This window comes from Saccopteryx bilineata, chromosome 12 (assembly GCF_036850765.1).
Source record: "Saccopteryx bilineata isolate mSacBil1 chromosome 12, mSacBil1_pri_phased_curated, whole genome shotgun sequence".
Taxonomy (NCBI): Eukaryota; Metazoa; Chordata; class Mammalia; order Chiroptera; family Emballonuridae; genus Saccopteryx; species Saccopteryx bilineata.
Window position 1 is genome coordinate 45298712 of NC_089501.1, and position 23214 is coordinate 45321925.

Genomic DNA, 23214 nt, shown 5'->3' on the forward strand with positions numbered 1-23214 from the left:
TTCCTCTGCAGAGTCTTGGCCGGAGGCTGTCTCGGCTCCGTCTTGCCTGCTGTGGGGTCCTTGCACGCTGAGTGAAGGGATCGTGTGTGAACTAGTCGTGAAAGGCTTTTGTACCGTCACATGAAATTTTATTTCGTTTTATTTGCAATACAAACACCAGTAGTTATTTCACTTTCCTTCGCATGGGACAGAGCGGGAAGGTTGGCAGGGGAGCGTGGAGAGAGCGCTAAGGGAGCAGCAGAGTCACGACGCAGAGACAATAGCCGTCTACTGCAGCGCAGTGCGATTAGCGGCGCTGTGATCACTGTGAAGATCCTAAATTTTGTGTATGCTTTTTAGCAAGACTGGAGAACGTATGCATATAAACAGTCTCACCCTGCTGATTAAAACAGAGAGTTCTGGGCTTTGGTCCTCAGGAAACCATACTTAGTTAAACATGAAAGGAAACCATACTTAGTTAAACATGAAATTGCCTGAGTTATTGCCACGAGAAGAAAAATCTCAAAGATAGTCCCTAAATCATGGAATGATGGTACAGAGAGCTCAGTGGTGGATTCAGCCACCCAGCAAGCATCATAAACATCACGTCCGGAGTAGCCAGGCCAGCCACAGACACCAAGTGGAGGAAGGTCCCTGGACAGGTCGGTAGCTTTCACCTGTTAAAATAGGAACCTTGACTTTCTTTTTCTTTTTTTTTTTTTTGGCTTTCAGTTTTAATTTATTTATTAAATTTAATGCAGTGACATTGATAAATCAGGGTACATATGTTGAGAGAAAACATCTCTAGATTATTTTGACATTTGATTGTGCTGTATCCCTCTTTCCCAAAGTTAAATTATCTTCTGTCACCTTCTATCTGGTTTTCTTTGTGCCCCTCCCCTCCCCCAACCCCTCTCTCCTTCCTCACCCCATCTCCCCTCCCCCCACCCCCCGCCCCTGTTGCCATCACATTCTTGTTCATGTCTCTGAGTCTCATTTTTATGTCCCTTCTATGTATGGATTCATATAGTTCTTAGTTTTTTTTCTGATTTACTTATTTCACTCCGTATAATGTTATCAGGGTCCATCCATGTTATTGTAAATGATCCGATGTCATCATTTCTTATGGCTTAGTATTCCATAGTATATATGTACCAAAGCTTTTTAATCCACTCGTCCTCTGACGGACACTTGGGCTGTTTCCAGATCTTCGCTATTGTGAACAATGCTGCCACAAACATGGGGGTGCATTTCTCCTTTTCGAGCCGTTCTATGGTGTCCTTGGGGTATATTCCTAAAAGTGGGATAGCTGGGTCAAAAGGCAGTTTGATTTTCAGTTTTTTGAGGAATCTCCATACTGTTTTCCACAGTGGCTGCACCAGTCTGCATTCCCACCAGCAGTGCAGGAGGGTTCCCTTTTCTCCACATCCTCGCCAGCACTTATTCTGTGTTGTTTTGTTGATAAGCGCCATTCTGACTGGTGTGAGGTGATATCTCATTGTGGTTTTGATTTGCATTTCTCTAATGATTAGTGATGTTGAGCATTTTTTCATATGCCTATTGGCCATCTGTATGTCCTCTTTGGAGAAGTATCTATTCATTTCTTTTGCCCATTTTTGGTTTGGGTTGTTTGTCTTCCTGGTGTTGAGTTTTACAAGTTCTTTATAAATTTTGGTTATTAACCCCTTATCAGACGTATTGTCAAATATGAGGAACCTTGACTTTCTTGAAATGACTCTAGTTTGGACTGTTACTCCCTTAATTATGATGCATGAAAACTCTTAAAGACATTTTAAAAAGCATTTCTATGATATTAATAGAGAAAACCCGAAAACATTGTCCATGTTTGTTTGTATGGAGAGCTTTGTGGCAACAGGTTAAGTCCTCATGTTCCACTTTTGTGTCCAGGGTCAACTGAGGTGGGAAACGTCTCCACGGAAGGTCTGGATGAGTGGGTTCCCAGGGCTGGGTCAGCTGAGGAAGAGCATGGTGGCAGCAGTATGTGGCAGAGCAGAGAGATAGATAAATGGGCGGGAGCACGCCAAATTTGTCACATGGAAAGGTTAAGAAGAGTGTATAATGTTAGATTGAACATCAGCTGACCAGGGGAGTCAAGAGAGTATGAACAAGGGCCAGGACAGGGAACTGGCCAGGTGGTTCAGGAATTCATTACCAAACATTGGAGTTGGGGGTCCGAACTCATACTGGGTTGGATGAGAACCACCGGTAAACTTGGGAGAGAGGGAAGGATTCTATTTGATCGCCTGTTAACTTTACTTTTGTGTCCCATTCTCATTTTTGTTCTTGGGCTTAGTATCTTAAATTTCTGGATCAACTCTCAGAGGAAATGAAGTTGGACCAGATGGCTGCTGAACTTGGCTTTGACATGCGCCTGGAGGTGGTCCTAGCTCGCGCAGAGCAGCTGGTGCGCCTGGAGAGCAACGCCGTCATCGCAAACAAGACTGTCGCCCACAACTTACAGAGAAAGGTAGGGGAGACGGGAACTCGCTAACGTTGAGAGAATAAACATCTGTACAACTTCAATATTGAAATATAATTTACTGCCACCATATGTACCAATGTGGCTAGGAAACATAACTATAATAATATTTATTTAGCATCTATTTCAAGTCTGAAGGGATGGTAACTATATCACCTAAGGTTATGTTTGACTGTGAGTAATAAAGACTAAAAGTAACAGTGGCTTAAACATGTAGAAGTATTTTGTTTTTTTCTTCACACACATAAATTCCTGGAGGTAGGCAGTTTAGGGCTGACAGCTCTGCTCTGTACAGTTCTGAAGGATTTCAGTTTATTTCAGCTCATCGATCTCCCATCCCTACGGTGGTCCTTATCCTCATGGTTTAAGATGGTTCTTTGAACTGTTATATCTGTGTTCCAGCAAGGAGGTTGGAGAAGAAAGGGATGTGGAAGAGGAATGCAAAAGAGTAGGCATGGACTGTCTTTTAAAGGAGTTTCTTAGAAATTGCTACATGAATTTATGTTTCTATTCCATGGCTAGAATATGTTCTGGTGGCTAAATCTAGCTGCAAGGGAGGCTTGAAACTGTAGTATTTTTTTTTAACTTTTCTGAAGTGAGAAGCAGGGAGGCAGAGAGACAGACTCCCGCATACGCCTGACCAGGATCCACTGGCATGCCCACCAGGGGGCGATGCTCTGCCCATCTGGGGTGTTGCTTCATTGCAAGGAGCCATTCTAGTGCCTGAGGTGGAGGCCATGGAGCCATCCCCAGTGTCTGGGCCAACTTTGCTCCAATGGAACTTTGGCTGCAGAAGGGAAAGACAGAGATAGAGAGAAAGAAGAGGAGGGAAGGGTGGAGAGGCAGATGGGCGCTTCTCCTGTGTGCCGTGGCCAGGAATTGAGCCCAGGACTTCTACATGCTGGGCCGGTGCTTTAACACTGAGCCAACCGGCCAGGGCCTTGAAACTGTGGTCTTTACTCTGGCTAGCTATTTGCCTAGCTAAAAAATTTGCTGTTTCTATTACCACAGAAGGAAAGAAGTGGGGAACATTTAGTGGTTACTGCCTTTATAAGTTCTATTGGACTAGAAAGTAGAGAGAGAAGAGCTTACTTTTTACTCAAAGGAAAAGTTAGAGACAGTTTAGACTAAATAAATGAACAGATGAAAGGATAAAAATATAATTATTAGTTATATCACTATTGGCATTGGGGAAAGGAAAAGGAAAACACAAATGTATTTTTGTAAGAGTTCTTAGGAGAAAATGCTCTGGTGGAATTATAGTGTGCAGGCTATGTAATGAGTTGCATCTGGGTTCCCAGTTTGGCTCCACCAAGCTCTGTGACTTTGGGCAAATTGCATCCCTCTCTATCTCTGTCTTCTCATGTTGAAGATGGAGATGATCCCCACTTCATGAGGTTGTAAATTTTTAATAAGTAACATTTTGAACTCTCGGCTCACAGAAGATGCTCTATTTTCATTTGAACTCCTCTCCATCTACTGCATTTTGGGAATATTTTATACAAAAAAAAGTAGACAGCCCCTGTTACCATCAGAGACATTAAGTGGAGCTGCAGTTCTTTTTGAAGTTCTCAGATCGTTGAATTTTTTTTCACTATCTAATAACACCTTCTCTTCCTAAGTATTGTGTAATTATTAAAACGACCAGTGCACAGAACTCAGTGGTGTAAATTTGCTTTGGAGTGGAATTCGACATGAAGAAGCTCAAAGAAGGGAGGTTAGTTAGAGGAATATTAAGAGGACCGTATTACGAATGGATCTGGGCATGGACGTTGCTGTCACCGTTAGGCAAGGTACTCAAGTCCGCCTTTCAGTAAGTCCTTCACACCTCTGAGCACTTTACAAATGCAGAGTCCGTAATTAGGGAAAATGCGGCGATCGGCAGCTCTGACACTCCTATAATTCTGCACGGTTCTGATTCCTAATGTTGTATCAGATGAAAAAGGTTTCGTACTTAATATTCCACTCACTGATTGTGTCATCTGAAGCCCACAAGGAATTTTTTTTCTCTTCTTAGAGTCCACAGTCTTTTTCTAAAAACCACTATAATTTCCTTCATCAAGTTTAATTGTCAGTGATAAATGCTGTTTCGAGACCTTGTTCTCCACTTGGTTAATGGATGGGACAGGCCAGGCGCGTAATAGAGACACCAGGGAACTAAGACTCACATCAAGTCCCCTCCGTTTCTAAAATTTTACATATATTGACAAAGCTTTAAAAAATTTCTTTGGTATTGCTTACTTTAAAAATAAATGAGCTGGCCCTGGCCAGTTGGCTCAGTGGTAGAGTGTCGGCCTGGCGTGCAGAAGTCCTGGGTTCGATTCCCGGCCAGGGCACACAGGGGAAGCACCCATCTGCTTCTCCACCCCTCCCCCTCTCCTTCCTCTCTGTCTCTCTCTTCCCCTCCCGCAGCCGAGGCTCCATTGGAGCAAAGATGGCCCGGGCACTGGGGATGGCTCCTTGGCCTCTGCCCCAGGCGCTAGAGTGGCTCTGGTCGCGACAGGGCGACGCCTCAGAGGGGCAGAGCATCGCCCCCTGGTGGGCAGAGCGTCGCCCCCTGGTGGGCGTGCCGGGTGGATCCCGGTCGGGCGCATGCTGGAGTCTGTCTGACTGTCTCTCCCCGTTTCTAGCTTCAGAAAAATACAAAAAAAAAAAAAATAAAAATAAATAAATAAATAAATAAATGAGCCATAAACTAACCTACACTGCCCATTGGTTCCAAAGATTGAAATTAGTCACTCTAGGTTTTTGTTACTAATTTGCACCTTATATCCTTACAAAACAGACCGGGGCAAGTATAGTTGCCATGGGGTGTTGAGAGGGTTTTGTCTCTCTTTTTTACTATATTCTGTTCTTTTTTATTTTTATTTATTTTTTTAATGAGTATGAGGGAGATGGGAGGGAGGGGACAGGCAGGGACAGGTAGACAGGAAGGGAGAGAGATGAGATGCATCAATTCTTTGTTGCAGCTCCTTAATCGTTCATTGATTGCTTTCTCATATGTGCCTTGACCATTGGGCTCCAGCTGAGCCAGTGACCCCTTGCTCAAGCGAGTGAACATAGAATCATGTCTATGATCCAATGTCAAGCTGGCGAACCCACGCTCAAGATGGTGAGTGTGCGCTCAAGCTGGTGACCTCAAGGTTTTGAACCTGGGTCCTCAGCATCCCAGGCTGATACGCTATCCACTGTGCTTCTGCCTGGCCAGGCTATATTCTGCTCTAGATAAGCCCATTTTCATTGTTTTAAAAGATATCTTACATTTTATTAGATGTGCACCGTGTTGGAGGAAATCAGGTGTTGAGAGCCTTCTCTGTGCATTGTCTGTGGCTCTTTTATCTCATATGCTACAGGTATAAAATTTATTTCTGGAAAGATAGGAATAAAACTGCAATCAGGAAAAGGAATCCAGTGCCCCTTTGTTTTTTGATGATTTAGACATTAAACTTATTGAAGTGTGGATAAAGATCAACATTATCTGAATCATTCATTTGTGTTTACTGACTGTTCAATTCTTATTATTAAAACAACAACAACAACAATCTCTGTTTGTGTCGAACCAGCTCAAGACTCAGAAAGAAAGACTGGAGAGCAAAGAACTACACGTGAACCTCCTCCGGCAGAAAATAGCGCAGCTGGAGGCGGAGAAGCGGGCGCGGACAGCCTCCGCTGTGGAGAGGGACGAGGCCAGCATCACCACACAGAAGTTACAGAAGAAGGTGGAGAGGCTGCAGAAGGAGCTGAATGCGTGTCGGGACTCGAACACTGAGCTCAAAGCCAAACTGGCCGACACCAGTGAGCTGAAGGCAAGTGCTCAGCTTCGGTTCCTTGTTGCTTTTTGCTAGTTACCTTAAAAGCTTTATGCAAAAGAGTGACAGCTTATCATGGACACACCAGGAAAAAAAAAAAGATGAAAATTGCCTCTGATTTTTTAGAGTTGTGGGAAAAATGCAAAAATGACACAGATTGGCCTATTAGATCAATCTAGTGTCTCTTTACTATTTGAAATGAAGCTGGAGTAGTGTGAAAGTCACTTTAGAAGGGTGTTGCTAGCACTGGCTGGTTGGCTCAGTGGTAGAATGTCAGCCTGGCATGTGGAAGTCCCAGGTTTGATTCTCAGTCACAGCATACAGGAGAAGTGACCATCTGCTTTTCCTCCCCCTCCCCCCTTCTCTCTCTCTCTCTCTCTCTCTCTTTCTCTCTCTTTTTCTCTTCCCCTCCCACACCCATGGCTCAAATGGTTCAAGTGAGTTGGCTCCGGGCACTGAGGATGACTCCATGGCCTCACCTCAGGTGCTAAAATAGCTTGGTTGCTGAACAATGGAGCAACCAGCCCCAAATTGGCAGAACATCGCCAGTAGGGGCATGCTGGGTGGATCCTTGTTGGGGAGCATGCTGGAGTCTGTCTCTGCCTCCCTGCCTCTCACTTAGGGGGAAAAAAAGGGTGATGTTAATTCCAGAAAATAAAAGCCCTTCTTTAAAGTGTGGGTAACTGTGGTATTAGGGATCACGTAGGGATTCATCTAGTAGGAATTTGCTTAGGGAGAAATGAGAACAGAACACACTGTTCACCGAGAGGAGTCAGGCAGGAACCAGGTGTGATGTTCTCTGTGAGCTGAGTTATATCAGGTAGTGAGGAGGGTAGACTGTTTGGCACAATGCGCTTCCTGATTTGAGGTGTCCAACTTCCAATGAATACAGAGAAGCAAGGAATTAAAGCTCACAAGGATTTAGTAAAAATATTTAGATGCATTAACATGGAACTTCATATGCACATATCATATTTTAAATGCCATTATTTGTATGTCACCAACACAGAGGACAGTAATGTCCTGGCTCTGCAGACAAGGGCCCTGAAACAGACTTGGGGAATGTTGCCAGATCCGGAAAGAAACCCGAGGGACAGGAATCTGGAATTAGGTCAGCCCTTGAACATGAGGAGTGGGGACAATATTGTAGAAGATTATTTCCCACTGTGTAAGTCAGCTCTCCCCCATGCCCCGAGGCCCTTCTAAGTCGATGCTTATTGTCCCGAGGGCAGATGTGGCCCAGGACAAGGGAGCTGTTTGAACACAAGGGGAGGATGAAGAAAGGGAAAGCGTCAGCTGGTGTGCCATGGAGCGGAGATCCTCAGCACACCACCTCAGACCGTGAGACTCACCTTTGGGGTGTTTGTGAACTGGGGTGGGGGTCGAGTCCTCAAAGTCTGCAGGCAGCTGCCCCCACCCCCAGCTGGCCTGAAGGGGGAGCTGAGGCTGGAGCCTGGGCTGCACCCTGGTTCCTGGTCCCCTGGTCCCCAGGGGCTGGAAGTTCCATTGGCACTGGAGGTGGATGCGGAGATAAGGGAAAGACACAGGCCGCAGGCCGGAGAGCTCGTTGTGAGGGTAGGTGGGGTTGGGACAGAGTGACCCAGTATCAGAGGCACTGGGCAGATCTCCTGAGCATGGTCCACTGGCAGTTACAGCCAAGCCTTGATTAGCCAAGGCCAATGCCCAGGCCTTGACCTTGATCAGTGAACCCTCATACATTTCACCAGTAGGATACCAGACACAGGACAGATTCAGTCTGCATAAGGGCCGGGATCACCTCTCCAAACAGCACAAGGATTTTCTTCCACCCAGACACCATCTCGGGAAGAAGGAGGGAGAGAAGACTCCTTGAAAGACTGAGCACTAGATGAACGACAAGACATTTTTAAACCAGAGGAAATACGGTTAGCTGCAAAATACCATCTGCTCTCACAGTCTGGGATGATGGCGGTGGGAGTTGGTTTCTTATTTCCAAAGGACAACACAGCTGATCTCAAAGCTGTCGTGCTAGGACTCTGCACCGGCTGCTGCTGACCTGGAGGATGAGGGAGGGGAGGCGTTCTCACCTCCTGGCAGGACGCACACCTCCCCCGCTGGCTTTCCTGCTCATGGGGCCATGGGGCACTGCTTTGTGAGAGAGAGAATAGGGGGCCCCTAAATGCTGCCAAAGAACAGAAGGAAAACGAAAGAAAGGAGGCCAGTGGTAAGACACACAGCTTGTAGTGGGGGAAGGTTCTGGAACAAAAAAAGAAAATCACCACTGTAGCCCAAGTGTAATACAGACCTTTGAAAATGAATCATGGGTTTGTGTTCTATTTTGTCAAATTTTTCTCTTCTCTTTATTATTTGCTTTCTTTCTATTTCATTTTTGGTTTATTTGGCTATTTCTTTTCTATATTTCTGAAATGTACACCAGGTCATTAATTTTTAGGTTTCCGCCTTTTCTAATACATGTGTTATATAGTTGTGAGTTTTCCTCTAAGTATTACTTTAGCTACACCCCCAAAATTTCGATACGTAAGAGCTTGGCTGTGATCTAATTTACAATATTTTCTAATTTTCATTATTATATTTTTTGATACACAGATTATTTAGAAATACATTTCTAAATTTCCAGATATTTGGAGACTGAATAATTATTCTTGTTGAAGTTATTTGAAGTTTAAGATGATGTTATCTTCCTCGAGGGAGAAGTTTTATTTTCTTCTCCCAGATTCCGGTTGGCATTTTAACCTCATAGCTCGGGATCATCTTAATCCAGATGTAAGCTTTATACTATTTTGACCCGAAATAAAGTTAACACAGTAGGGTGAGAGTAACCCCCCCCCAACACACACACACCGTGCCCTCCCATTTTCCTCACTTTTAAGGCACAGCCTTTCAGGAACTGAGTCCAAAGTAGGAACGATTTATTAAGGATTCCACTGGAGGCAGGAACCAGGCTCTGACTCTTGTGTCCCATCCCTGAAAGGTTGACAAAATGTACCCGAGCCCCTCCACTACTCCTTCCAGATGGGCAGATGTTCCCACAGAACAAGGGACCCCAAAGACTTGGCATGCTTCGGAGTCCCTGGCCTCTCCAGGGATTGGCCTCGCCTTTGGGAAACGGGCCTGCAGGAACGAGCGTGTCGGACCCAAGTCCAGCAGCGGCAGTGGTCGTAGCAGAGCGAGGGGCTCCTGATCTGTGACACGAGGAACAGCGTCTGGCCCGCAGTGGGCGGGAGTGAACGAGGAGCAACCTCGGGAGTGGGGCAGCTCCTGGGGCACGGCAGTGTGTGAGCCCAACGCAAGGAGGCTCTGCAGTGGGGGGCTTCCAGGTGGCACATATTGAGGGGACTACAGCACCCCTGGGCCAAGACAACCCTGGGAACCAGAAATGGTGCTGGGGCGAGAGGAGCCCACAGTTCTGTAGCAGGAAGCAGGGGTAGAAACACGTCCTGAGTCTAGGGAATGTGTCCTGATTGGTCCCGGTGACTTCCGCCTTGGGTCTCACCTCTGCTTGCCTGGATTATTATGATTATTTATAAGTGGTCTTTCCACTGAACCTTTCCACAGGCAAGCCCAATTCTTATAATTAAGCTTTGCTTTTCGTGTGACGTGATTATGGGACATGCGGTTCTAGCCAGAGTGCCTGGTTTAAGAATTTCCAGCTCTGGCGTCAGCAGCGTGAGGCGGTGCTTCAGGGGCGGGCACGTATCTGGTGGCATACAAAATGTTTCTAGGTGCTAACGACAGGGCACTAGCTAATGTTCTGTCCTGAAGTGAAATAGGTTCCCTTGAATTTTTTTTTAAATTTCTTTCACCATCAAGGAGAAAAGTCTTGAGAAGAGGTTATTATGTCTTCATACCTCTAGGATACTTGCTAGTCTGCTCTTTGAACAAGGAGTAAGCCTTAAGTTCAGTGCTGAGTACAAGCAATAGTACCTAATAATGATGTTTTGTTCACATTATACAACGTTCACCTTATTGTTATTTCCCATTTGTGGCCAATCCTATTGCAATTGTATAAGAGTCCCTATAAAAATAAATTTAAGTTAAAGAGCTGGCTGAGTTAAAAGAGGTCAATATGGATGGTATGTTGGATATGGCAAAGATTGTGGCGCTGAAATGGAAGTAACGGAGATGTGACAGTGGGTTGGAGAAGATAATTGATGACGAGTGATAATTCAATGAGGTAAGCAGGTGAACAGAGGCTCTGATTGGCTGCTAAGGGCACAGTGATAACTGTTGGGAGTCACGGGATCCTGGGAGAAGCTGAGCAGGGGCCAGGGGCCAGACCACACAGTGTCACATGTGTCACGATGGCACTTGGGCTTATCCTTTGGGTCTAGGGGAGCCACTGGAGAAATTTAAGCAGCAGAGTAAAATGCCAGGAATGAGAATAAGGAGGGCCCTGGCCGGTTGGCTCAGCGGTAGAGCGTTGGCCTGGCGTGCGGGGGACCCGGGTTCGATTCCTGGCCAGGGCACATAGGAGAAGCGCCCATTTGCTTCTCCACCCCCCCTCCTTCCTCTCTGTCTCTCTCTTCCCCTCCCGCAGCCAAGGCTCCATTGGAGCAAAGATGGCCCGGGCGCTGGGGATGGCTCCTTGGCCTCTGCCCCAGGCGCTAGAGTGGCTCTGGTCGCAGCAGAGCGACGCCCTGGAGGTGCAGAGCATCCCCCCTGGTGGGCGTGCTGGGTGGATCCCGGTCGGGTGCATGCAGGAGTCTGTCTGACTGTCTCTCCCCGTTTCCAGCTTCAGAAAAATACAAAAAAAAAAAAAGAAGAGAATAAGGAGGAAGAGGAGGTCTGAGGAAATGTGTGTTTCTCCAGAATGAGACTGAGATCAATAGCACAGTGGCCTTCCTGTGTTAGTGTCCTGAGGCTGCTGTAACCCAGGACCATCGCCTGAGTGGCCTAAGCCATTAGGAATTTATTCTCCAGCGATGCTGGAGGCTAGAAGTGTGAAGTCAAAGTGTTGCTAGGGTTGACTCCTTCTGGAGGGTCAAGGGGAAATCTGTCCCCTGATTCCTGGTGGCTGTGGGCTGTCCTTGGCGTGCAGCTGTGTAATACCAGTCTCTGCCTCTACCTTCACCTGACCGTCACCTGACCTTCACCCCATGTATCTGTCTTTTCTTCTCTGTCTCTTACAGGGGTAACCCATCATTGGATTTAGCCCCCCCCCAATCCAGCCTGATCTCATCGTGAGATTCTTACTTTAATTATACCTGCAAAAGCCCTTATTCCGGCCCTAGCCGGTTGGCTCAGTGGCAGAGCGTCGGCCTGGCGTGCGGAAGTCCCGGGTTCAATTCCCGGCCAGGGCACACAGGAGAGGTGCCCATCTGCTTCTCCACCCCTCCCCCTCTCCTTCCTCTCCATCTCTCTCTTCGCCTCCCACAGCCAAGGCTCCATTGGAGCAAAGATGGTCCGGGCGCTGGGGATGGCTCCATGGCCTCTGCCTCAGGCACTAGAATGGCTCTGGTTGCAACAGAGCGACGCCCCAGATGGGCAGAGCATCGCCCCCTGGTGGGCGTGCCGGGTGGATCCCAGTCGGGTGCATGAGGGAGTCAGTCTGACTGCCTCCCCGTTTCCAGCTTCAGAAAAATACAAAAAAAAAAAAAGCCCTTATTCCGAATAAGGTCACATTCTGAGGTTCTGGGTGGACATATCTTTTGGGGAGCACTATTGAACTCAGTACAGTTACTAATTAAGAATTAATTAGAAATTAATTTTACTATTTATGAAGGGTCAATGAAAAATAATAACCTGGACTACATTTCTATGTTGTTTATTAAAAAATTGAGATGTAATTCACATGCCATAAAATTCATTCTTTTAAAGGACGCAATTCAGTAGTTTTCAGTATATTTACAAGGTTGAGCAGCTATTTTTATTCCCTAATTCTAGGACATTCCCTTCACTCCCCCCACCACATAGAAATTTCATACCCCTCAGCAGTCACCCCTACTTGCCCCTTCCACACCCTCTGGGAGCCACTGTTCTACTTTCTGTCTCTATGCATTTGCCTATTCTGTACATTTAATTGAAAAAAATTACTTTTAATGTTTATTTTATTGACTTGTAAAGAGAGAGGAAGGGAGAGAGAGAGAGACAGGAAGATCAATCTGTTCCTGTAAGTGCTCTGATAAGGGATTGAACCAGCAACCTCTGTGCTTCGGGACGATGCTCTAACCAGCTGAGTTATCCAGCCAGGGCATATTCTGGACATTTTCTATGAATGTAATCACACAATCTTTCTTCTTCTTAGTATATTTTAAAGGGTCACCCATGTTGTAATCAATACTTCATGCCTGTATGAGTCATTGTTCTCCAGAGGAACAGAACTAATGTGATTGTGTGTGTGTGTGTGTGTGTGTGAGTGTGTGTGTGTGTGTGTGTGTATGCATAACAGAGAGAGAGAGACTCAGGAAGAGTCAATGTTGCAGTTCAAGTTCAAAGTCAGTCTGCTGGCAGAATTCCCTCTTGCTCAGGGTAAGTCAGTATTTTGTTTGATTCAGACCTTCAACTGATTGGATGAAGCCCACCCACATTGTGGAAGGGCAATCTGCTTTTGGTGAAATCCACTAATTTAAATATTAATCTCACCCCAAAACACCTTCATGGAAGTGTCCATAAAAATGAGCAAATATATAAGCACTGTGGTCCGGCCAAATTGACACAGAAATTAACCATCACAGTTGCTTTTTATGACTGAATATATTTTATTGTGTGGATATACCACTTTGTTTATTCGTTAGCATTTGATGGACATTTGGATTGTTTCTGCTTTTTGGCTGTTATGAATAAGGCCATTGTGAACATCTGTGTGCAAGTTTTTGTACGCATTTACATGTCTGCTAGAAAACTGTGGTTGAAGACCTTGACTTCTAAGTTATTGAATTCTCCATTTTTAAGACCCATGCAGTAAATTTTCACCCTGATTCTAGACTGGGAATAAGTAGACCTTTCCGGATGAACTATTAAATTTTAAGTTGTCAGGAAAACGTAAATATTGTAGAAATCCCTTTCTGCAAAAAAAATATACTTTCACAGATTTTCCTTCTTTGTGTTCAGTTGAAATAATTTTATTATAATATTACTTACATATGTACAAACTTAACACCATATGGAAATTTCATAATCTTATGACATTTTTACTATTATGAAATCCAAGCCAGTTTAGAAATCAAAACAAAGGATAAAAATCAGATTTAAAAATTAGCAATGTTAATTCAATAAGCTACATTATGTTAATTTACTAGAACCACCATTGATGTGAATGTGCGGCACCCATTGCTGAAGGTTCTGGTTCTCTGGAGTTGGGCCTGCCTCTAGTTTATGTTGCCTCAGGGCAGAGCAGTTGTACTACCACGAGCTCTATTTTATTCCTGCAGACACTTTGTTTGTACATACACCATGACACGGTCTGACCTTCACTTGGCACGAACACGTTATTTATGCATTGATTCTACCATTGCTCTTTTCTGCTTTACGTAGGGTAATTAAAGTAGTGCCACTAGCTGGCACAGACACAGCCTGATGCACAAGGGCAAATGTAGGCACTAACATCCTATGGCAGAACTCCAGAGTATCTGGAAAACGCTTTGTGTAACTTATTTAACACCATTTGCTTTATAATCTACATCGAGTATGACTAATTTCAGCTGAATATATTTATGCTCCCCCCCCCACCTGTCCAGTGGCTTGGACAGGAGAGAGATTTTTTTCCTTTCTCACTGAAAAGCAGCACAGATGAAAACAGTTCACACTCAGTGGGATTGCTCCATGGTCATCAGCAGCCCTGGCTCTTCCTGCTTCACCATCCTGGAAATAGCCTCCAAATGCTTGCATGCTGGGTGCTGGGACTCTAACCTCACTCCCGTCACCAGGAGGAGCGAAGGACACCCTCTCTGCCACTTTCCAGGACCTTCTGAGGGACTCAACACATCAGAGACAATAATAGAGCACTCCCTATGTCTCCATTGTCCAGAACTTACTTTCTGGACCTCGCTTAGATAAAAGCCAGCCTGAGAAATGGATCTCTACTCTGGGCAGTATGAAAGAAAGGAAGAATAGATGCTTGGTGGAGAGCTATCAGCTTCCAGCCTGTGCTGTGTGGCCCCATCTTAGTATGGAGCCATGGCCAAAAATGCAAAGTCAGACCACCCAAAACTAGTGGGAAGCTGTTTTTGTCTCCATTGCCGTCTCTCAAGGAAACGCCGGAAGGGAATAACGCTCTTCAGCCAACAGCAGAGATCTCTCCCTCTTGCCAGCTCCCGATAATCTCCACACAAGATAGCTGCTCCCACGCTTCTTGTCCACTCTGGAACTTTCTCCAACCCAGCCAATGCAGCCTTTAAAAGTTTTTTTTTAATTTTTAATTTTTTAAATTTTATTTAATTTATTGTGTTTACATAGATTCTAGTGTTGCCTCGATTGCATCCCCCCTTCCCCACAGCACCAGCCTTTTAAAATACTGTTTCCCCCTAACTACCACCTTGAACTCAGCTCTGATTACTTGCGTTGATTGGCCTTGAATGGCTCTGAGCTCTCCTCCCTTTGAGTGCGTGCACCAAGCGGAACCTGTAGGCAGGGACATCCTGGGTGGATGGAGAATGGGTGGAGGAGTGCTCGGACTACAGGCTGCACACCTTCCCCTGGCTTCTGCTGCGGGGTCCTTCTGGTCGAATCCCTGTGGTTCTCTGGGAAGGGCACAGCATGTATTTGGTCCATGGGGAAACTCTCCCACTTGGCTGTCCCACCCCCTCAGAGAGCCTGTGCGTGGTGCCCGGCCCCTGAGTTTTCAGTGCAGCCTCTGGAAAGCCCTCCAGGTGGAGAATTTAGATCAGGGGTCCCCAAACTTTTTAGACAGGGGGCCAATTCACTGTCCCTCAGACCATTGGAGGGCCGGACTATAAAAAAACTATGAACAAATCCCTATGCACACACACTACATATATCTTATTTTAAAGTAAAAAAAACAAAACGGGAACAAATATAATATTTAAAATAAAGAACAAGTAAATTTAAATCAACAAACTGACCAGTATTTCAATGGGAACTATGCTCCTCTCACTGACCACCAATGAAAGAGGTGCCCCTTCTGGAAGTGCGGCGGGGGGCCGGATAAATGGCCTCAGGGGGCCGCATGCGGCCCGCGGGCTGTAGTTTGAGGACCCCTGATTTAGATCCTCTGGGAGACTCAACACGTCCGATTTTAAGTCCTTCTGTGTAGGGCCTTTGTCCCTTATAAAATAAGAGAAAATGCTTCAGCAGACTTTGAAATTCTTTCCCTCAAGGAGCAGACACCACTGGGAACCTTCTCCATCCCCGTGGAGGTCCAGGTGACGCATCAATCTTGTTTGTGACCACTTCTGTCTCTTCTGTCACTGAAAGAACGTTAGGGGCACAGTGTCTCCCTGAATGCCGGGCTGGATCTTAGACGCCCCCCTGGGAGGATGAAAAACCAGTGTAGCCCTGCCCCGCTCCCAGGAACCTTGTTTTCTGGGTTTGCTTTAGAAGGCGGGGGTCCCTTGTCACCACCAGACACCACTGCTGGCTCCCAGCTCCATCCCGGTGACTTGGCTCAGAGCTCTGTTACTTGCTCTTGTTCCTTGACAACAAGAATTCAGGCAGCCATCAGGATTATGATAAAGTCTCATGTTTTTCAAAAATTTTTGGCTCTAAATTCTCATTAAGACTTGATTTATGTGCTTTTAGCTCTCTGAGCTGTGTTCTGTCGCCTTTGGTAGAGAGCCCACTGTAAATGTTTTTCAGTTCTGAGCAGAAGGGCTGAATGTATCTCCTCTTCTGTTAATCCAAGATTTTGAATTCAACACACCAACCCAAGCAGCTTCCCTTTTGGCTATGTATTTTCTCTGTAGCCGTGAGTTTGCATGTGAAGGGAAGTGACTTTGTTTTAAAATGGATGCTTATTTTATCCATGTAATGTCCTCAGTTTGTAAAATGTTTGATAATATGCAGAATACATTATTTAGAGATGGTGTTTAAATAATTTATAAATAAATATACATATATCCTATATGTATTGATCATGCATGAGAAATGTCCCTTTCTCAACTTTTTGTTTTGAAAATTTAAAATCTATAGAACAGTTACAAGAATAGTATAATGGACAGTCTTTTATTCTTTTTTTTTTTTTTTTTTGTATTTTTCTGAAGCTGGAAATGGGGAGAGACAGTCAGACAGACTCCCGCATGCGTCCGACTGGGATCCACCCGGCACGCCCACCAGGGGCATCGCTCTGCCCATCAGGGGGCGATGCTCTGCCCCTCCAGGGCGTCGCTCTGCCGCGACCAGAGCCACTCCAGCGCCCGGGGCCGAGGCCAAGGAGCCATCCCCAGCGCCCGGGCCATCTTTGCTCCAATGGAGCCTCGGCTGTGGGAGGGGAAGAGAGAGACAGAGAGGAAGGGGGGGGGTGGAGAAGCAAATGGGCGCCTCTCCCATGTGCCCTGGCCGGGAATCGAACCCGGGTCCCCTGCACGCCAGGCCGACGCTCTACCGCTGAGCCAACTGGCCAGGGCCCAGTCTTTTATTCTTTACACAATGATTCATGTACTAATTGTTAACATTTTACCAATTGCTTGTTTTGCCTAACGGGAGGGTGGCTGTTTATTTTTGCTGAACCATTTGAGAGTAAGTTGCAGACATCATGATACTTCATCCCTAAATACTTACCAGGTATCTCTCAACAAGAGCTTCTTCTCTGTGACCACAGTATAATCGTCACATTCAGGAATCAACACAGAGACGATACTCTGACATACTGATAATACACAGCTCATATTCAGATACGGGCTTTGATAACCTGGAATCTGTGAGTGACCCCCACCCCACGGTCAGTCTTTGTGGACCTGCACATGGTGGGTGGCATTGCCTTGTCTTAAGTACTTGCTCTCCTGGTGCCATTTCATTGGCTAAAAAGATCACTTGGAGTCCCTTTCCCCCAGTTGTTGACATTTCATTTCCTAAGTATTTCCCAAGCGACATCAGTTGTCCTTATACCTTCTGGACTGCAAGTCCCATAGCAGCTGACAGCTTCCCAAGGTATTTCCTCTCATTCTGCATGGAACAAGTTTACTTTTTGAATTTGTCCAAGCCTGTCTTCCATTGACCTCCTCTCTGCCAAGAAAGAAATTTAATTTCCTAAACTGTGTGCATTACAGTAGATAAAAACATGTTTCCAGTTCAGGCTTTGCCTGAGGCTGCCTCAGTTTAGTGAAGTTCCAAGGATGTTATAAATATGATTTTCCCTCTGAATATCGGATCCCAAGTCACTTCTCCCCATTTCACATCATTCCATCTTAGAGAAGTTGCTCTCATTCCTCTGACTTTCTAGTGGGATTGGAGGAACCCTCAGAGTTTAGATCAGGCCACTGTGTGTTCTTACGCAGTAATTCTTACACACAGTCACAGTGAAGGCGCACTCTGAGTCTGAGACTAGACAAAGACTTGAATCTCTGATGGTAGCTTTGAAATAGAGTCTGCGTAGGTCACAACCGTCTCCATAAATAGTCAGCAGTCCAGCAACTAAATGACAACTGTTAGCTTTATTATTGTTACTTTAAAAAAAGAAAAGGAGAAAAAAAAAAAGGAAAAGGAAATACAAAGAGGGATTTCATTTATCGTGAATAGCAATTTTTAAACATTTTCCCCTCATTTCTCTCGTCTCTCTTACTTCCTGGCTACGCGATACCCACACTACTGCACAATTTATCCCAGCGTTCCAGGTTTCTTCAGAAAGCGGTCCCTGCAGCCGGGCTCCCACGGACGCTCTCCTCTTTCTCCCCACTTGTCTCTCAGCTCTTCACCCTGTAGCTCGACTTAGTCCCTTAGGTTTTCTTCCCTGACGGCCCTCCCCGTGCCCAGATTGCGCCCTAGGGACAATGGTGAGAGTGGATGAGCCAGGGAAGCATCTTTCACTGGCAAGAAGGGAGGGGACAAGAGGAAAAGACAGCAGACACTCATTACATGGTTTCTTTTATTTTACTACTTTCATGCATAATTTAAAAATGATTTTCTACAAAATTAAAACAGATTTTTTGTTGTTGTTGTTGAGAATATGCCTTGTCGGCCTGTCTGAATTGTTAGGAAGCTCAGGACTAATTTCAGAGCTCTACAGATCTTTGTTTGGACTTTATGTTTGTTCATTCCGCATGCCCTTATGTATTTGTTTCAAAGTATTTTGTTTTGATGCTTTTTAAAGACTCCTTTGTAAATGCACTTTCCAATAACAGCTTCATCAAGACGCAATTCACATACCATAAAGCTCACCCTTTTAAAATGCATAATTCAGTGGCTTTTAGTGTATTCGCAGAGTTGTGTAAACATCACTGCTGTCTAATTTTGGAATGTTTTCATCACCCCCAAAAGAAACCCTGTACCCGTTAGCAGTTACTTCCCATTCTCTCCTCCCACCAGCTGCAGGCTTTCCTTCCGGGCCTTTCCCATAAAAGGAATCATACAGCAAGTGAGCTTTCACTACTGGCTTTTTTCCTGTTGCATGATGTCTTTGGGGTTCATCCATATTGTAGCATGAATCAGTACTTCATGCCTTTTTATGGCTGAGTACTATTCTATTGTATGGATATGCCATATTTTATTTATCTGTTTATCAGCTCACGGACATTTGGGCTGTTTTTTTTTGTTTTGTTTTTTTTTTGTATTTTTCTGAAATTGGAAACAGGGAGGCAGTCAGACAGACTCCCGCATGCACCCGACCAGGATCCACCCAGCACGCCCACCAGGGGGCGATGCTCTGCCCATCTGGGGCCTCGTTCTGTTGCAACCAGAGCCATTCTAGCACCTGAGGCAGAGGCCACAGAGCTCTATCCTCAGTGCCCGGGCCAACTTTGCTCCAATGGAGCCTTGGCTGCAGGAGGGGAAGAGAGAGACAGAGAGGAAGGAGAGGGGGAGGGTGGAGAAGCAGATGGGCACTTCTCCTATGTGCCCTGGCTGGGAATCGAACCCGGGACTCCTGCATGCCAGGCCGATGCTCTACCACTGAGCCAACCGGCCAGGGCCTGTTTGGGCTGTTTTCATTGGTGATTTTGAATGTACTGTGAACATTTGTGTACAGGTTTTGTGTGGACGTAAGTTTTCAATTCTCTTGCCTATATATACCTAGTAATGGAATTGCTGGGTTGTATGCTAACGGTGTGTTGAACATTTTGAAAACTGACAAACGGATTTGCACAGCAGCTGCACCATTTTACATTCTGATCAGTAGTACACGAGGGTTCCAGTTTCTCCATGTTCTCACCGACACTTGTTATTGTCTATCTTTTTGATGATAGCTATCCCGGTGGATATTAATGGCAGCTCATTCCTATTTATTTATTTATTTTCATTCCTGTTTATTTTTAATGGGTTTAAGTGAAAAATAAAAATGTTGTGCCTAATTATGCAAAAGTACCTAAATTCTTTTTTTTTAATTGTGGTAAAATATACATCACATAAAATCCCCCATTTTAAGTGTACAGTTCAGTGGTATTAAGTATACATTCACAATGCTGTGCAACCATTACCACTGTCCATTTATAGAACTTTTTTGTTGTCCTCAACAGAAAGTCTGTGTCCATTAGGCAATAACTCTTTATGCACCCAGCTCCTGGTAACGTCTACATTATATCTCTATGAATTAGCCCATTCTAGGAGCCTCATGTAAGTGGAATTATACAGTATTTGTCCTTCTGTGTTTGGCTCACTTCACTTAGTATAATGCCTTCAAAGTGCATCCCTGTAGTAAGTATGAAAATTTCATTCCTTTGTATTCAGGTTCTTTTTTTTTTATTTTTATTTTATTTTTTTTTTTAACAGAGTCAGAGAGAGAGTCAGAGAGAGGGATAGACAGACAGGAACGGAGAGATGAGAAGCATCAATCATTAGTTTTTCATTGTGCGTTGCAACACTTTAATTGTTCATTGATTGCTTTCTTATATGTGCCTTGACCATGGGCCTTCAGCAGACCAAGTAACCCCTTGCTCGAGCCAGTGACCTTGGGTCCAAGCTGGTGAGCCTTGCTCAAACTAGATGAGCCCACGCTTAAGCTGGCGACCTCAGGGTCTCGAACCTGGGTCTTCCGCACCCCAGTCTGACGCTCTATCCACTGCACCATCGCCCAGTCAGGCTCAGGTTCTTTTTGTAAGAAGATATGGTATAATTTTAAATGCTAAGCTGATATAAAAATGAGCCTCACACTCCAGGATGCTCTGTGCTTTGTTTTTAAGGTCATAGGTCATCTTCTTAAAGAGAGGCACGCCCCCTTCCCCCTTGCATGAGGTAGGGTGCTATGGCCGTCTGCTGCTCCCTGCCTCACTGGTAAAGTCAGAAGACATTTGTCCTGAAAAATTGCTGATATAGATTTTCCTCACAACAGTGATGAAGACTTGCCAAGGGAATCTTAGGTGGGGCTTCTTTGTATTGAAACACCAACAGAGGAGACATTTTGTTCTTCCTAATGTCTCTGAACCAGGAATGTCTCATTGGTAGGGGCAAAAAGTCCAAGTTACTTTTGCCTAGGGCAGGGGTCGGGAACCTGTGGCTCACGAGCCAGATGTGGCTCTTTTTTTTGTACTTTTCTGAAGCTGGAAACGGGGAGAGACAGTCAGACAGACTCCCGCATGCGCCCGACCGGGATCCACCCGGCACGCCCACCAGGGGGCGACGCTCTGCCCACCAGGGGGCGATGCTCTGCCCCTCTGGGGCGTCGCTCTGTTGCGACCAGAGCCACTCTAGTGCCTGGGGCAGAGGCCAAGGAGCCATCCCCAGCGCCTGGGCGATCTTTGCTCCAATGGAACCTCGCTGCGGGAGGGGAAGAGAGAGACAGAGAGGAAGGAGGGGGGGTGGAGAAGCAGATGGGCACCTCTCCTGTGTGCCCTGGACGGGAATCGAACCCGGGACTTCTGCACGCCAGGCCGACGCTCTACCACTGAGCCAACCGGCCAGGGCTACAGATGTGGCTTTTTTGATGGTTACATCTGGCTTACAGACAAATATTTTAAAAAAAATAACATTAAAATTATAAAACATTCTCATGTATTACAATCCATTCATTTTCTATGGCTCATGTTCATGGTTGCGGGTGGCTGGAACCAATCACAGCTGTCCTCCGGGACAACACCAAATTTTTATTGGATAATGCGTAACGTACACGGGTCGTTGTATGGCTCTCACAGAATTACATTTTAAAATATGTGGCATTCATGGCTCTCTCAGCCAAAAAGTTTCCCAATCCCTGGCCTAGGGAGTTCATAGAGTCTGTGCGTAAGTACCAGCAGATTTTATTTTAATGTTTAACTCAGAATTGCCCTATCTACTGTTTTATCTCATTGATTTTCCAAATACTGGTACTGAGATGTGTTGTTTATAAAGTACAGGGGGTGCCCTGGCCGGTTGGCTCAGCGGTAGAGTGTCGGCCTAGTGTGCGGAGGACCCGGGTTCAATTCCTGGCCAGGGCACACAGGAGAAGCGCCCATTTGCTTCTCCACCCCTCCACCGCGCTTTCCTCTCTGTCTCTCTCTTCCCCTCCCGCAGCCAAGGCTCCATTGGAGCAAAGATGGCCCGGGCGCTGGGGATGGCTCTGTGGCCTCTGCCTCAGGCGCTAGAGTGGCTCTGGTCGCAACATGGCGACGCCCAGGATGGGCAGAGCATCGCCCCCTGGTGGGCAGAGCGTCGCCCCTGGTGGGCGTGCCGGGTGGATCCCGGTCGGGCGCATGCGGGAGTCTGTCTGACTGTCTCTCCCCGTTTCCAGCTTCAGAAAAATGGAAAAAAAAAAAAAAAGTACAGGGGGTCCTTGGGTTATGACAGTCTCGGCATACTATGTTTCAAGTTTATGACACTTACTCCCATAAAAACTTAAAAAAATTGAGACATGAGTGTTTCGGCTTACATCGTTAGCGTCGTACTTACGGACTACGTGGGCAAACTAGTTTGGCTGTGCGTGGCAGAAGAATACACAGTGATGCGGGGTATGAGTGAAGGAGTTGGTACCCCCCGGTACGCTTACCTACGCCATTGTGGACTGTTAAAAGTGCGGGCGTTCTGTTTGTGTTGCTATGGTGACTTTTTGGCCCTTATCATGTCTCCTATATTTACATTTTTTTCCTTTTTCTGTGGCTTAGTTGTGTTTTTATGTTCTAGATTATGATTTTACAACTATGTGAGGATAGGTAAGTAACTTGGGATAGGGTGTGTTTCGACTTACACCAAACTTTGGGTTACATCACTGTCAAAGGAACAGAACTGAGTCGTAACCCGAAAACCCCCTGCATAACTGTCTTAAAACATATGAACCCAGCACATAATTTGTCAAAGTCTATATAATTGGGATGGATTTCATTCTTTATTCATAAAAAAATTATTAAGTGAATTCCATTGGCTTCTGTCTTGTTTATGCAGTTTTCCTAAATAAATACAAAAGAAATTATCAGCATTCTCTTGTCCTCTTAGATAAAAAATTTGGAACAGATCAAAACCATTGAAGACCTAAATAAATCCAGGGACAGACTGGAGAAGATGAAGGAGAAAGCTGAGAAAAAGCTAATGTCTGTCAGGTCAGAGCTGGACGCTGCGGAGCATGAGGCCAAGGAAGGGAAAGAAAGGGCCAGGAGCATGATCGAAGGGGTAACCAGCGAGATGAAGACGCTCAGAAAATCTCTGGAAGGAGCAGAAAAGAGAGAAAAGCAGGTGGGTAGAAACCCGGTACTTAGGAAAGATGGAACAATTCAAAAACTTGCTCATTACTCACACATTTCTTCATAAACAATTTATAGAGCTTTCTATATCATTTCAATGGCCCTGCCTTCCGCCTAACATCTTTTTTGGCATTCAAAGAACCATTATGATTTACTCCGCTAAGAAAAGTGATTCCCTTTCTCAGGGCACAGATTGTGGGAAAGAGAAAGGCATTCGTGTCAAAGCAATGGAAAG

General features: G+C 45.5%; 1 protein-coding gene across 1 annotated transcript in view; it reads left to right on the plus strand.

Annotated features, from left to right (window-relative positions):
• Window positions 1–23214, plus strand: part of CCDC170 (coiled-coil domain containing 170) — a 106605-nt gene that overhangs the window by 79354 nt on the left and 4037 nt on the right. Inside the window, exons 8-10 of the mRNA XM_066247888.1 lie at window positions 2294–2467; window positions 6043–6285; window positions 22735–22971. Coding sequence (XP_066103985.1) covers window positions 2294–2467; window positions 6043–6285; window positions 22735–22971 — 654 coding nt within the window. The remainder of the gene's footprint in view (window positions 1–2293; window positions 2468–6042; window positions 6286–22734; window positions 22972–23214) is intronic.